At 36.7% G+C, this 15,753-nt stretch overlaps 1 protein-coding gene across 2 annotated transcripts in view; it reads right to left on the reverse strand.

Moving 5' to 3' along the window:
* Window positions 1-15,742, reverse strand: part of SKIC3 (SKI3 subunit of superkiller complex) — a 45,791-nt gene extending 30,049 nt beyond the window's left edge. The window contains exons 1-15 of one of the 2 annotated variants that reach the window (XM_034440697.2): window positions 15,588-15,742; window positions 13,894-13,985; window positions 12,798-12,941; window positions 11,527-11,618; window positions 10,293-10,368; window positions 8,299-8,439; window positions 6,834-6,932; window positions 6,645-6,753; window positions 6,078-6,218; window positions 5,131-5,232; window positions 4,425-4,564; window positions 1,887-1,973; window positions 1,689-1,792; window positions 1,490-1,616; window positions 796-975 (exon numbers count right to left, since the gene is read on the reverse strand). In XM_034440697.2, the coding sequence (XP_034296588.2) occupies window positions 796-975; window positions 1,490-1,616; window positions 1,689-1,792; window positions 1,887-1,973; window positions 4,425-4,564; window positions 5,131-5,232; window positions 6,078-6,218; window positions 6,645-6,753; window positions 6,834-6,932; window positions 8,299-8,439; window positions 10,293-10,368; window positions 11,527-11,618; window positions 12,798-12,941; window positions 13,894-13,983 (1,632 nt within the window). In that variant the 5' untranslated portion in view covers window positions 13,984-13,985; window positions 15,588-15,742. The remainder of the gene's footprint in view (window positions 1-795; window positions 976-1,489; window positions 1,617-1,688; window positions 1,793-1,886; window positions 1,974-4,424; window positions 4,565-5,130; window positions 5,233-6,077; window positions 6,219-6,644; window positions 6,754-6,833; window positions 6,933-8,298; window positions 8,440-10,292; window positions 10,369-11,526; window positions 11,619-12,797; window positions 12,942-13,893; window positions 13,986-15,587) is intronic. The other variant, XM_034440699.2, reaches the window with a different exon arrangement.
* Between the last annotated feature and the right edge of the window lie 11 nt (window positions 15,743-15,753).

Here is a 15,753-nt window from a genome sequence, read left to right on the forward strand (position 1 = left end):
GGAGCAAATTTAGAGTAAAGGAGTAAAGGAAGCAAATGGGATAGCAAAATCAGTCTGGATGATTGAAAGTGTGATACAGCCTACTCAGGGCCTAATTACTGCATCTGAAAAACAGAGGAACAAACACAGCAGAAGTGTAGGAAGTGCCTGCTGTATTCCTTTGTATCCTAGATATTTCTGATTGTTGTGCCCAATGTCTCTATACAAGGTAGTCCTCAACTTATAATCATAATTGAGCCTAAAATTTCTGTTGTTCAGTGAAACATATGTTAAGTGAGTTTGGCCCCATTTTATGACTTTTCTTGTCTCAGTTTTAAGTGAATTACTGCAGTTAATAACTTGGTTGTTAAGTGAATCTGGCTTCCCCATTGTCTTTGCTTGTTAGGAGGTCACGAAAAGTGATCACATGACCTTGGGACACAGCAAAGGTCATAAATTTGAACCAATTGCCAAGCATCTGAATTTTAATCACGATTATGGGGATGCTGCAAAGGTTTTAACTGTGGAAAACGGCCCTAGATCACTTTTTTCAGTGCCGTTGTAACTGAACAGTCACTAAAGGAAATGTTGTAAATTGAGGACTAGCTGAATTCTGAAATAACCTAAATTTGTGGGAAATATTTGGGATGAGGAGAAATAACCTAGAACTCTAAAATAAATTTCTATATTGATACATTTTGTAATTCTCCACCATAAGACACTTAAATATTTTTGAAACCTTGTTTTTATATAGACTACATACAGCTCTTTTGATTACTGATACATTAGAAAGTACAAATTAGACATATACTCTACCAAGTCTCCAAGCTCAGTGCTCAAGTCCACTACTGCTGCTCCAGTAACACCATCTGTTTTATCTCTTTCAAAAGCCTTTTTATAGCAGCCAAGAGCTCTATTTTTATCTCCAGCTACATCTCTGTAATATTGACCTAAATAATGGAAAGCATCTCCCAGGAAATTGTCCAGTTTTGCTGCCTATTAAACAAATATCAGAATATTACCATTCATTATTTGCATCCGCACTAAAGCAGTTTTGATGTATACAACAGAAATAAAAATATATCAAGCGGTTGCATCCAAAAGCATAGGCATTATAACACCTTTGTTTAAACTCTACATCTTCAGACCAAAAGTTTTACTCCAAAGCCAAATTTGTTTACAGTACACAATTGACAAATAATTTATCCCTCTTTACCAGGTTCAAATCTGGACGAGATATACTAACAAAAAAAAAAAAAAATCCCACTTGCATCAGTCCTGGGATTCTTACATGTACTCTCCTTCCAGAGATGTCCTTATCTCAAATTCCCAATGTCTTTTGATGCTGAGACCAAAAAGAGAAAGGAAATGGCCTCTTGCTTCTTTACCAATGTTCTGAGTCTTCTGTTGACTAATCTAAGTTCCTTTCTCTTGCAGACAATATCCACAGATTTAGAGGAAGGGAAATAATTATTAATTGTGTGAAGTAGTAAGTGATCTCATATTTTACCTTCAGAAACTGAGTGAGGGCTTTTGATTTATCTTTTCTTGTCTCCTCATTCATAAACCAATAAGTGAGGCCCAGCCAAAAATGGAACTCAGCTATTTCACCTTCTTTTGCTATAGCTCTCTGAAAGCTAAGAAAAATAATTACTTAAATATTTAGATTGTGCCTTTTCTATAGCCCCCAAGAATGAATATGAATGTACCTCATTTCTGCCTGATGATACTCCTTTTGCCTATAACATATCAATCCTTCAAGGAAATGGGCTTCTGCCAGGTCTGGACGTGCCAATTGAAGCTCTTTCACGATCTGTATATAGTACAATGTGAAATTCTCAGTGTTGTACACACCAATGTCATATTTAAACTAAAAAGCGGACTTACTAAAAGAGAAGCATACTAACCTTTGAAGCTTCATCAGTAAGGTCTTTCTTTAGGTAGGCCTGTCCTCTAAGAGCTATAAGCTTTGGATCATTATTTTTATCTAAGATCTAGAAACCAGAAATAGAGTGTCGAAGTTCAAAAAGTTCAGAAAACTAAAGTCGTATCACAGATTGCTATATATTTATTGATAGATTATGTTACCATTGAGTCATTTTTGAATCCTAATGACCACATAGCATGACAATCTAGCTCTAATCTGTTCTTTTAGTTCTTCCAATGGTGCATTAATTACAAGTCTAACCGAGTCAATACCAAATCTCTTACATAATAACACTGGCACTTTCCAAAATACTACGGTACACTGCTTTTCGCTATGAATAAATTATACAATTTGAGAATACTATTTTCAGCAGAGATTACATAACTTCTCAGCAAACTGCAAAAAGGTTTTATCATTTAATTTACTGGATGCATAGAAAAAAATAATCACTTCCTGGCACTGGGAGCAGGGATGGGCAGTAAGGAAGGGTAAACCAAACCCTAACACTTAGTCACATCAGAAGAAAATTATCCATGAGCAAGTACGGAAAGATTTCTTCCCTTGTCAATGGTAGGTCTGAGGTCTGGAAACCATATGAATGGATATTATAATCATTAAAGTCTCCTAGCCTCTACAACCAAGTGTCAGTTCTGATCAAATGCTGCATCCCTGCCATTTACTTTTTTTAAAAAACTATTCACATATCCATTAATTATGTGGATACCATTTGTGGGACCTGCCATCTCCAACTGTCCTTGCTCAGCCCACCAGATGTATCATGGTTCCTTCCATCAAAACATATCTTGTTGGACCACGGAGTCATGCCTTCTCTATGGCAGTGCTTATCATGGGGAACAATGGCATTCCCCCACAGATCCAGCTGAATCTGAATCAGAGCTTGTCTGATTAGGTTTTCTCGAGATGCTGAAAACCTACCTATTTGTCTAGGCCAGGGGTCCTCAAACTTTTTAAACGAGGACAATTCACAGTCCCTCAGACTGTTGGGAGCTGCTAGGTGAGCGTAGCTAAGTGGTCATGTGACTGGGTGAGTGTGGCTAGGTGGTCATGTGACTGGGTGGGCGTGGCCAATTTAACAATCCATTAAACAATACACAGAAATTAAACTTTAATTTGTTATGGTCTTTGGGGGTGGAAAGCAGGTTAGGGAAGGGATGTGGCTGCCTTACGGGGGAGTGAGGGACTTCTGTTTGTGTGTGTGTCTCTCCCTCTCTTTTTCTCTCTGGAGGCTGGGGAGGCCAAAAATGGGCCTGTTTTTGGCCTCCTGGGGCCTCTGCATGTCCCATTTTTGGCTTCGGCCTCCAGAAGGCAGGTGGGGGCTGGCAGGTAGGTGGGGCAATGTGGGTGGGGCAGCCTCATCCCGTGCGGGGCGGATTAATGGCTTTGGCGAGCCATATCCGGCCCGCGGGCCATACTTTGAAGACCCCTGGTTTAGACATTTGGGCCAGGAGGTTAGACAACCTTTGCTATTGTTGATCCTTTGCTTTTTGTTGTGACTGGGTTTATTGTTTTAGCTGTGGATGCCATGAGTTTTATGTTACAGTTTACAGTTTATATTTTTATCCTTGTATACTATCCAGAATCAGATAAATAAATAATATGTCAAAGGTATCTCATTTCACTACCCTTTAGCATTCTGTTAGTGCATTCTGGCTATCTTCCAGAAATTCTGTTCAGGAGCCTATTTTAGGACTTGTACATATTCATCTCTCTTAAAATACCTTTGATAGAAAGACTTGATAATAATATTAGCCTTAAAATGGCTTAACAAATAAATAGCAGTTTAAGAAAGAAGCTTGAGCATGAAGAAAAAGTTGTACAACTCCTTAAAATCTGACCATCAATTAATAATTAAATACAGTAATCCTAGCAATCTATGGTAGATGACTTTTATGAAAAGGAATATAAAGTAAATCTTATAAGTTATTGCAATTTGCTAAGGTTCAGAGACTGATTCATTATCTAGAGACTGGCTGGCTATTCCAAGAAGTCAGCAATTACTTTGGGGGAATAAAAGATTTACATTGCAGGTAACATGCACCAAATTCTTTTGAAGGTAAAATTCCCTTGTATTTCCTAAAGGTAGCAAGGAAAATTATATTGACTATACTTATGGAATCTAACTAATAAATGCTGATTACAACTGCAGCCCTGCGTGAGTTTTCTAACATTTTAAATACCATGCCAGAAGGAAGTATATAATCATAATTTTAATGTGAATTGAGGATTTTTAATTTAGAAACATATAATTCAGTTTGTTTAAAATGTCCAGTCCTATGTTGACAAAATATAAGATTACAATTAAAAGTGGTACAAATCGGTTGCTTTGTGCCTCTATTCTCCCATAAAAATTAAGACCAAAGAACAATCCAGATCTAATCATTGACTAACAAGCTAATATAGTTCCATAAATTGGGAGAGTATAATTGAGGCCCCTAATATTTTTTAAAACTGACACCAGATTTTATTAATGAAAGCCATTTTTAAGCTGTTTACATACCTGATTGAGGGAAGATATGGCTTCATCAGCATAGTTAGCGCCTGGAATTTTAATGAAGGCTCTTGCTCTGAAATGTTGGGCAATATTTTTTTGTTGCTGAATGAAACTTAGGTCATTAAGTTGTTCCAGGCTCTTTAAAGCTGTAAACAGGTAAACAATTCAGTTTCTATATCATGATCAAATATCAGATATAGGCTTAAAGGTTAAATAATCTCATATTTCTAATTGGGAAGACACCAGTGATAAGGCTCCATAATTTTGTGACTTAAAAATAATTTGTGTAAAATATTTACCGTATTTTAAAAAATCAAGAAAAATATTCATATCTAAGATCTTTAATGTAACAAAATTCAATAAACCAATTTTTTAAAATGAAAAAAGTCTGAAATAATATTCACACATGTACATAAATAAATACACGTAAGTCTCCAGTACTGTAAGAAATATTATAGGCAATGAGGTATTTTATGTTATTAATGTTGACATTGTGAAATTATTTTTCAGACAAAACTGACTTGAAAACTTCTTTATTAGAATTGCTCCTGACAGCAAAAGATTAGGGTAAAGTCTGCAATTCATGTTTTGACTGGGTTTTATTTCTTTCAATGTTTTTCACTACTTTATTATAATAATCACATTGTGAAATGTTTTGTGACAAAGCAGTCTATATTTTTATAAATAACATTTTATATTGGTCGACAATTACCTTGATTACAGGAATGAACAGCTTCTTGGTATTTATGCATTTTCATTTGCACCTCTCCTAAGTTACACCATCCTACTGGACACTGGTTGAATTGCTGCAAACCTGGCAGGAAAGTCTGATTTAAAATATCATAAAAATAATAACAGATGGTCCTTGCCATACTCAATTCCTACTCAAGAGAATCACTGTACCCAAAATAATCTTGCATTTGTTGTTAACATATCAAAAAAGTCAATACAATACTGTTGGGCAAATCGGCCATTAAATAATTTTATGATGATCAGGCTGTCATTCTAGCAGCAATTTCAATGGACTGTAGGGAAGAAAGGAAGGGAAACATGGCAACCATAGGTGCAGTTCAGAAAGATTAGGTCAAATTCCATTATATCTGCCTAAGAGACATAGGATATTTATAAATAGGATGAGACCCCACTTCATTTCAATCACTGGAATAGATTAAGGTAAAGGTAAAGGTTCCCCTACACATGTCTGCTAGTCATTTCCAGCTCTAAGAGCGGTGCTTATCTCTGTTTCTAAGCTGAAGAGCCAGGGCTGTCCGAAGACGTCTCTGTGATCATGTAGCCGGCATGACTCAATGCCAAAGGTGCATGGAGCGCTGTTACCTTTGATGTTTTTTACTTCTGGCAGTTCACTGCCCTGAGTCCTTTGGGGGAAGGGCAGTATATAAATTTAAATATTAAATTTAATTAAATTACCTTCCCACCAAAGTGGTCCCTATTTTTCTACTTGCATTTTTTACATGCTTTCGAACTGCTAGGTTGGCAGAAGCTGGGACAAGTAACAGGAGCTCACTCTGTTACGTGGCTCTAGGGATTCGAACCGCTGAACTGCCGACCTTCTGATCAATAAGCTGAGCGTCTTAGCCACTGAGCCATCGCATCCCTTTGGAATAGATTATTGACCCACTTTCCTTCTGTTTCACTTACCTTCTGAAAGCTTTTTTTCAGCCCCATTGTAATTTCTTTCTTGGAGAGACTGAATCCCTAAAATGATCAGAGCTGGACCACTTCTTGAATCAATATCCAAAAGTTTCTGACAACAACCGAGGGCCTCCTCAGTCAAGTTACCTAATACACACAAAGGAATTTTTATTTCATTTTTTAAAATCTGGTATATTTTAAAATATACCACATAATTTTCCATTTACCTTTTCCTGGGCTTCTTCCTTCAAAAATATTCTAGTTTCTAAGACATACATACAAAACTACTTTCAGGACCTTTCTCAGTCTCTTTAATATAAGAGATTAAGATGCCCTAATCCAGATCAACCTTTGTAATTAAATTCAGCCTTTCAAATCTTCAAAGGAAGTTATGTAGGATTTTTTTTTACTCAATTCCATCTTGCAATCTCTTGATCAGCATAATGTAGCAGAGCTGAAGATTTTCAAGATATGTGATAAGAGAAGATCAATTGCCACAATGGCAAGTACAAGAATAGGAAAATGAACAAACTCATAAAAATTAATATAGAATTAAGAAGTTTGTCAAATTACCTGACTGAATGAAGTGTAAGCAAAGAACTTCCAGGGGATAACTCATGTTAGGATAGACAACCATCATTTCTTTACAGGCCTTTTTCATTCTAGAAGACTCATGAGGAAACTTTTAATAGAAATAAAAAAACAATTAGCAAAATAGATAAGGAGTCAACATGCACTTTTAGATTTCAATAGTATTCTTACTTTTGATACAGTCTGAAGGAATTCTCTGTAAAGCTTTTTGTGCTCTTCACCTGGAACTGGTTCTGAAGAATTGATTGCCTCTTCAAATGCATTAAGGAACTGAAAGAAACAATGTAAGCATTGTAAGATGAAACAACAAAGCCAAAAACTAGCAAGCTTTTAACTAATGGTGGCATATTGAGACTCATATTCAGCCCTAATGAGCTTTACTTGGGCTTAATGTATCATGCAAGGCCAACCATTATTATTTTTCATTATATTCCACTAAGGCGTATTCAAAATTCCAACTTAGTGTTATGAATGCCTATCATCTGAAAATCATTTAACCCTCTTCCAGCACTAGTTAGGAAATAAAAATGAAAGCCAAATAATTATCAGTAGTTGGTTTATTATTTCTAAACTTTTTTCCAAACATAAAGATACCAACTGGTGGCTAGATCTTAAAGGAGAAAGAAATGAAAAAGTTGGCAGTTATTTCCTTGCCAACCATTCCTTTTCTCAAAATAATCCACTCCCAACTCCAATATCCATAGAGGGCAATGCTGGAAGAAACAAAGTAAAAAAAAAAAAAAAGCAATCAGGGAAATAGTTAGGACACACTTTTTTAATTTCAAGCCAGCCAGTTAGCTTTCCTTTAGGAATTTCTTTAGGCAAACGGTGCTTTTCTCTGTTCATCCTTAACCAGGTTTAGCCAGCATTGCCAATGACGAATAGGAGCTGCAATGCAACCATATTTTGAGACCCACATATTGCTACTCCTGCTTTTATTTATCAGATTTAGAGACCACCCATCACACTCACAGAGCAATTCTTTAAAGAAAGCTTTAAAGAAAACTATCAGGAATCAAAAGTGTGTTTTACTTCATTGATAATTTTTTTATTTTCATCATTAAAAACAATTACAAAGTGGAATACAACCATTAAGTGTTAAATTGACTATTAATTCATTAATGATTAAAAACATGTCAAAATGTTAAAAATAGCTCCATTTAGACAATCTGACAGTGAGCGAAGGAAGCTGACACACCAGTAGGTTTCTCATCTACTGACTGGAGGTTTTACTTCCTATTGGCCAAGATATGTGTCAATCAGTTTTACAGAGATTAAGCAAACACCAGAATTCACCTCTTGTTTCAAGTAGGCTTCTTGCTAACATCTGGGAAAACAGGGACATGTACATATTTGTATATATACATTCATCTATCATTAGACCCTGGTTCAAGCAGGAAAACTAACAAATCTCAAACAGATTCCTCTGGTTTGTTTGCAGCAGTCTCTAGTCAAAGGATTTACTAGAAAATTAGAATTCAGAACTGTACTTATTTACAGTATTACTCAAAATGTCAATTTCCTACAACTGTAGTAAAACAAAAATTCTGAATTATACTTCCAGGCTAGAACTGCATTTTTATAAAGGGTTCAAAAACACTAAGTGTTATATCTAAGCGACAGCCCAATTGCTTACCAATTGCTCTATTTCATTATCTTTAAGTTGTATGCCCTCTTCTAGCAACTGGACCAATTTCTTCCAAAGCTGATGAAGTTCAACATTTTCTGCACCTCCTTCTTTTCTTATTTTTATTAGTTTGTGCCAGCTTCGTACCACCTATCAAGAAAGTGACAACATCATCTCAATTCAGGTCAACTGTAATAAAGCAAGTGATTTGAAGTCAAGCAGTATTAGCCTAGTTAGTACTTGAATTAGGGAATATCTGGGAAATCCAGCTGTTGACTAGAACTGTGAAAACTGAAGAAAAAAACCTCAAAAAAGGCATTGGCAAATAACATCTGTAAAACTGTCAAGAAAATTCCACAGATGTAATCACCTGGAGTTTAGCATAAGATTAAAGATAAACACTCTACAAAATACCTCCTGAATAGATTTTAATATCAGAATTATTGGCTTCTTCTCGTGACTTCCCTTTTTAATAGAAAAACTATACTAATTTCTTTCTAAAATGAAAATAAAAAATTGATGCCTTTCTTCCTTGTACGGGAACAGAAGTGATGTTTTGAGCAACTGAGATACTAACTGGGATAATGAGTAAGTTATGTGAATTCATTAGGAAGCATCAAAATAGACTAGCTGAAACTACAAAAGAAAATATTTAATGTTGGTAGGAATTATAGCTGAAAATGGATTACCTTTGATTAAACAAATAGAAAAAGATATTAGCAATGATGATGAAAGCATTACAAGGTAAAAGATTAACAATGAGTACTTGAGAAAAACTACTTTTTAAAATCCACTTCCATTAATACTTGAAAAGCAATACCTCAAACAGCACAGAAGCACTCTAGAAGAAACAACCAGCATATTTCAAGGCAATGGAATAATAGAAAATTGACATTAACAGAAGCAATCAAATGCAAATATAGTGTGGGTTATTCACAAACTGGCATACTAATATACCAAGTCCTAAAGAACGATTTATCACAGGCGTCCTTGCAATATTTATTTCTAAAAATTCTGATTCACCTAATGGCTTCCTCAATTATATATGAGGATAACCGACATATAAATCACAAAAGTAAAATTGAGATCAAATCCTGCACTATTGACATAAAATGCTTGAGTCAAAATTTCTGAAATGTTTCTAATCCTAATGATGCTATGAAAAATTCCATCGCAGACCCATAAGGTCAAAAATCAAAACCTAAATACAGTTAAGAGGGAAATTAATAAAACCAAGGAGGATCAGAGAAACAGCCTAACAGAAAGCAAAACTCAGCAATTATGAAAAGGGAGTATAATATAATTTAGAACACAAACAATTTGCCCAGGCTAAGCCAAAATACTGGTATATTGGGTCTAATAAGTAATCTAATCAAGTTAAACAAACACATGTAAAGTTATGGCTAGATTTGACCACACTAAGACCCACAGAAGGACATAGCACATGAGCAAAACACTTCCTGTCACAAATAATGCTTCAGCATCGAAGAGTAAGCTTAGTTCTGGTACCACTTCAAAGTAAATTTTAAAAGGATTGATTGAGTGAGTACTACTCACTCAAACATGTCCCCGCATGAATACTTTAAAATGCCTCATAATTTTGAGGAAACTCAAGAGATACAAAGCAAATATTTATCAATATAAAATCAACTAGCTTTTCCTGTATCTATCCCAAAGCATTTTTTGTAAAAGGGACCGTTTTTTAAAAAAATTGATTTATATGCCACCCTTCTCCGGAGAATCAGGGCAGCTTACAGTGCCTTAAGCAATAGCCTTCATACTTTTGTATATTTTATACAAAATCAGCTTATTGCCCCCACAAACTGGGTCCTCAATTTACCTACCTTAGAAAGGATGGAAGGCTGAGTCAACCTTGAGCCTGGCAAGATTCGAACTTACTTTAATTGCAGACAGCTGGTGTTAAATTACAGTGCCTTGTCTGCAGAGCTATCCAGGCTCCTGGAGCAAGGACCAAAATAAAAATTAGCAAAACAGTAACTAACCTGAAGATATTGTTTATCTTTATGATACAGCTCCACAAGCTTTTTACATACTTCACACCATTTCTGTTGATCAGTGCTTAAAAAAAAGATGCATTTATTAATTACTTAATTAACTTCTTAGAGAAAAAATGCTTAAAGATATCCATTTTTAAGGTTAACTCCTGCATTTTGCAGTCCTATCCTGCTTCCTATTCTTGATTTATATTTATCAGTTTGACTCTGTAAACCGCTTAGAGAGGGCTGTAAAGCACTGTAAAGTGGTATATAAATCTAAGTGCTATTGCTATTTATCTAGCTTTCTGTCATCCTTTCTCCATTTTCCTTTGGGAAGTGTGGTGACTGAGTGGTTAAGATGCTGGGCTTTTCAGATGGAAAGCCAGCAGCCCAGGTTCGAAACCCGAGAACTATGTGACGGGGTGAGCTCCCCTCCTCGCCCCAGCTCCTGCCAACCTAGCAGTTTGAAAGCATGCAAAGTAGATAAATAGGTACCACTTCAGTGGGAATATAACAGTGCTGTGTGAAATAGAAATGTCTTCGAACAGCACTGGCTCAATGGCCTTGAAATGGAGATCAGCACCACCCCCTATAGTCGATAATGACTAGCGGAGTAAAATCCACAGAGACTCCTTTACCTTTTTTCTTTTACATTTACTTTCTGTCATCTTTCCTCCATCTTCCATTGGGCTTCTGCTATTTTTTTTTCACCAGTATTATCCACACCATCCTTTGTAATCTTTGTCTTCCTCAAGCTAGTAGACATGGCTTCCATTCACTGCTATTTGATCATCCTTAATTTTACAACAACCTGCTCCCTTTATCCCTTAGCATTGTTTTCTTTCATTCTTCTCCTCAGTCATTCTGAATGAGAACTTAGCATTAATAACACCACTTGGAGTAGATGAAAACTTAATACAATGAGGGCTGTTTGCTGCCTCTTTCCAAGGTAATTCTCAGGAAAAAAAGAAGAATGGGAAGAGGAAGGTTTTTCCTAACTGAAGGAATATACAACTTACTAACAATCCTTCACTATAGTTCTGCTGCTGAAAACATCTATGTTCTTAAAACGAGAGAGAGGGGGGACAGGACAGAGAGATGCATACAGACTAACAAAAGGGGTGAAACAGTCACATCTAAAGAATGTGTGGGTGAAATCTCATTTTTTTAGAATAATGTTTTAAATACACATGACAGAAGATTGACAGCTGACAAAAAAAAATCTTCAACTATTTCTTACTTTTCATAGAGTTCTAGTAGTTTTTCGTAAACCTTAATCCAGTCTTCTTTGACATCTGTATGATTTCTTTTTTCATACAAATTTGCTAAGCCCTGGGTGAAATTGAAGAACGTCACTTTGGAAGCAAATGCTTGATGTGTGATATATAGCTTCAACTTCAATTATCAACTTTTATGGATTATACTTTCCAACATAATGTATTTAATAATAGAAAATGAATTAAAACAATTCATGATGAGAACATATGATTACATCTCTTGTAATCTCAAAGGTAGTCCTTTGATTCACAATGGTAAATGGGATTAGGATTGCTGTTGCTAAATGACTGCAGTCATAACTGGTGATATCACATGACTGCATCATTTAGCAACAGCAATCCTAGGCATTCCTGGTTGCCATCATAACCCAAAGACACACAGCATTAAGTAGGAAGGGGAGGATTTCCATGGAAGGAATGCAGGGGTGCAGTGGGTTGTGGGAAAAACCAAGAGAGAACTGGCACAGGCCACAAAAAAAATTGCATGAAGTTGGGGGAGGGTCTGGGAGGGCTGGTGCTGCCCATACACAGTAGTGCTGCAGGCCAGAGGGAAAGCAGGAATGACTTACCGGAGCAACTTGTGATGCCTCTGATGATTTCCCCATTGATTTTGCTTGTGGGAAGCCAGCAGGGAAAATCACAAATGGCAATCAGGTGACTCTGGGTCCTTATGACATTGTAATTAGGAGCCAGACACCGAAGTGCCCCAATCATGATTATGTGACCTCATTGGTCATTCCCAAGTGGAAACTTTGATGACTTGTTGTACATCCATTTTTTCAGTGCCATAATTACGAACAGTCACTGAATGAATGGATGTAAACTGAGGATGACCCGTATAATCTTTTAAGGTACTGCCAACTGTTTCTCATATAACATTAATGATTTGTTTTGCAACAGGAATGAAAAACTGTCATTGACCCAAAACCCAGAGTATTTTGTTTTGAGGCTCTGCTACCCATTCTGGGGGCTGAAAATGAAGAATTTATAATGCTAAGACATACAAAGCAGCTTAAATAATATTTCACATGTGCAAATGAGCTATTAACCAAAGGAAAAAAAAGAGGAGGGGGATTCTATTTTGTGACATTCAAACAGGAAGAATCCAACATAAGGCTTCTTACCTTTGAGTCCAAAATACTATTGGATTTTCTGAAGATCTACAACTTCTTCATATAAACAGACATTGATATAAGCATGTTTGTATGGAAAATGAGATTAATGTCATATATACCTGCCATGCCAGCAACTGCCCCGGATCAAGTTCAGCAGCCTTCTTATATGCACCTTGAGCTTGTTCGGGTTGTTCTAATTCAGCAGCCGCCAAGCCAATGAATACCCAAGCATTGTAATTATTTTTTTCTTGTTTCAATACTGCCTATTAAACAGAAATTCAAATGAAAATATCAAACTGCAATTCAGATAAACATTTATTAAATGATTTAACAGCTTAAAAGTCTTATTCAGATTTATTGTCTTAAATGTCAGCGCTTCAATGCTGGCATAGAGAGCAGAGGAGAGAGAGATAAGCTCTGAACTTTTGCCTGCTAAATCCCTTTGAAGTCAGGTTGTCGTGGAAATGAGGAGGGGGGACATTCCTGGGAAATGACGAGACAAGAAGCCTGAAGAATGACTTGGAAGATAGCCAATGAGAAGCAGAGATTTGGGGATCGGAAAGGGAGGGATTGGGGGGCAAAAGGTCAGTCTTGTCCACATCGAGTCATGATCCGGTGGCTGTGCTCAATTAAAGAAAAGATTTCCTTAAAGATTGGCAGTTTGGAAATTCATTTATTTTGAGATAGCATCGAAGTCTGACATTAAAGACTTGGGAATTTTTTACCCAAAAATTCAGATTAATTTATACAACATCTAAAATTGTGCAAGAATCTTGATAGCAAGAAATATGTTCTGGATGGCTCAATTTCCAGCATTTTCATTATATATAAAAGTGCTGGTGGAAAAACTTAACAATGCTTAAACAATGCTTAACACATTGTAAGCCGCCCTGAGTTTCCGGAGAAGGGCGGCATATAAATCAAATTTTAAAAAAACAAACAAACAAACAAAAAAAACAGCCTGCCAGTGCCAGTCTCTGAAGACATTACTAAACAAACTAACAACCTGGCTCGGTGGTTTGATTCACAAATGATGCTAAAGGATAAGAAAGGTACTGCTGCAGAAAATGGTATAAAAGAATACACAGCAAAGAGAAAGAGGAACAACCATGCAAGTGAAGACACCCCTGAAATGGCATTAGAGATGGTTACAGTACTATGAACATAGTGTAACATTTTAATGCAGACAACGTATGACTTTTGACTATTGATTACCTTGCAATGTTTCAGTGCTTCTTTATACTCCTTATTTCTTATTGCATCTCTGGCACTTTTCAATGCTGCTTTCACTTCCTTGCTTGACATGGCTACAGGTAACATTAATGTACAAAAGTTACTGATATATATGAAAACAGTTAATGTATATTTGTAAAATAATATTGTACTTTACTCAGCAGTGTAGTTAGGTTAAAAGAAACATGTTTGACAAAGACATACTGTCGCATATATAAGAAAATACAAGTAGATTCTAAAGAGTACATACAGGATCCACAATCCAAAATAATTGTGTTCATAAAAAATAATGAAACTTTTGTTGCAATAACACAACCTAAGCCCTGGCCTTTTGTATTTGCATCCTAATGTCAGATGTAACTATAGTAAGTAAATCCCACAGTTTGCATTGTGACATATGTACTTCTGTCATATGTCTGCCCGCTTTGGATGCCTATGCCTTTTCATTCATCCCTCATTTAGCAGAAATTGTGGAATGCATATCTCTGGAATGTTAGGCTAATATAATTTTCTTTTCACGGCAATTAAAGAAATTTTAAGTGTTTTTAGTTCAATGACAAAAAAGGCAAAATAAAGAAAAAACATTATTTCATCCTGCTTATTTTCCCCCACAACTATGTTGCTTCTCAGTTCAACCTAGCCAAATTAAGCATTTTGAATAAAGCATGACTTTCACTTTCAGAGATCTCTCAATAACAGACCATCTCTATAAGTATTATTTTAATGGTCTGCAGAGGGAACCCTCCAGCCAGAGTATTCAAAATACTTTATACTATTTGTTAAAAGCAACCTATAATGTAAAGCAACATAATTACAAGCAGGGTGCAGATATGAAGGGAATTAGAAATTTCTTTGAATCTTGTGTGAGCAAACATTTAGGCTGCTATCACCTGAATTTATAAATCTGTTTCACAACACTTGCTAGCACAGCTATAATCACATATACTAAGATCATCGCTGTCATCGATACCTATACTTTAAAAATTCCCATAACACCCTTCACAATTACATATACAAGGAAACGAATATCTCTGTCTCCAGTGAGCCTAAACATAATTATCAGGAAAACAACTATGGTAGGAAAATGCGATGACATGTATCCTACATGTAAAGTTTATAACCAAGAATGAGGATTCAGAATGCTTCTTCGGGGATCTTCCAAAGTTTTTATTGCAGAAATGTCCTGCTTTGCTTGCAATAGGCAATAAACAGGTAGGGCAGCTGCACAATAAATGTCTTTATCAGTTAAATACTTTATGAAGTTCTTTTTTAATGGACCCTTTGGGAAAAAAAAACGATGGGGAAAGCCATGGGAATTATAAACGGGAAGCGACGTTGCACCAAATGTTTGGGATGCGACATGGCACACCGGTGCAAAAGAAGCCTTGACTGGAACCACCCTAAGACGATCGGGCCAAAGGCCACGTAGCAAAAGGGAGCCGCGGACACATGGAGGAGGAGGAGGAGGAGGGGGAGGCTGGGACGCGGCGTTCAGAACCGCGCGGCGAGCCCGATCGTTGCGCTTTCCCCCAACGAAATCGCAAATCGGTTTAAGCGCCACATTCATCGCGTTTCCTTTTGCAAAGAAGCCGAAGCCAGGCACCAGGGCAGAAGAAGCGCGCTCGAGGGCTCAAAAAAAAAAGCCTCGCCCAGGGCCGCACAACGGGCACACTCACCGGCTTTCGCAGCGCCCAGACACAACTACTAGTACCAGCAGCCACCGAGAATCGGTTCCTCAAATTCGCCCCCCCCCAAAAAAAATTGCGCAGGCGCGCCGAGTTTTTATTTATTTATTTTTCAACCTCCTCTCCCTTTTCCCTTGACGTCAGAGGGCAAACCACG

This window comes from Pantherophis guttatus, chromosome 2, assembly GCF_059756535.1.
Source record: "Pantherophis guttatus breed Tessera chromosome 2, ASM5975653v1, whole genome shotgun sequence".
Taxonomy (NCBI): domain Eukaryota; kingdom Metazoa; phylum Chordata; class Lepidosauria; order Squamata; family Colubridae; genus Pantherophis; species Pantherophis guttatus.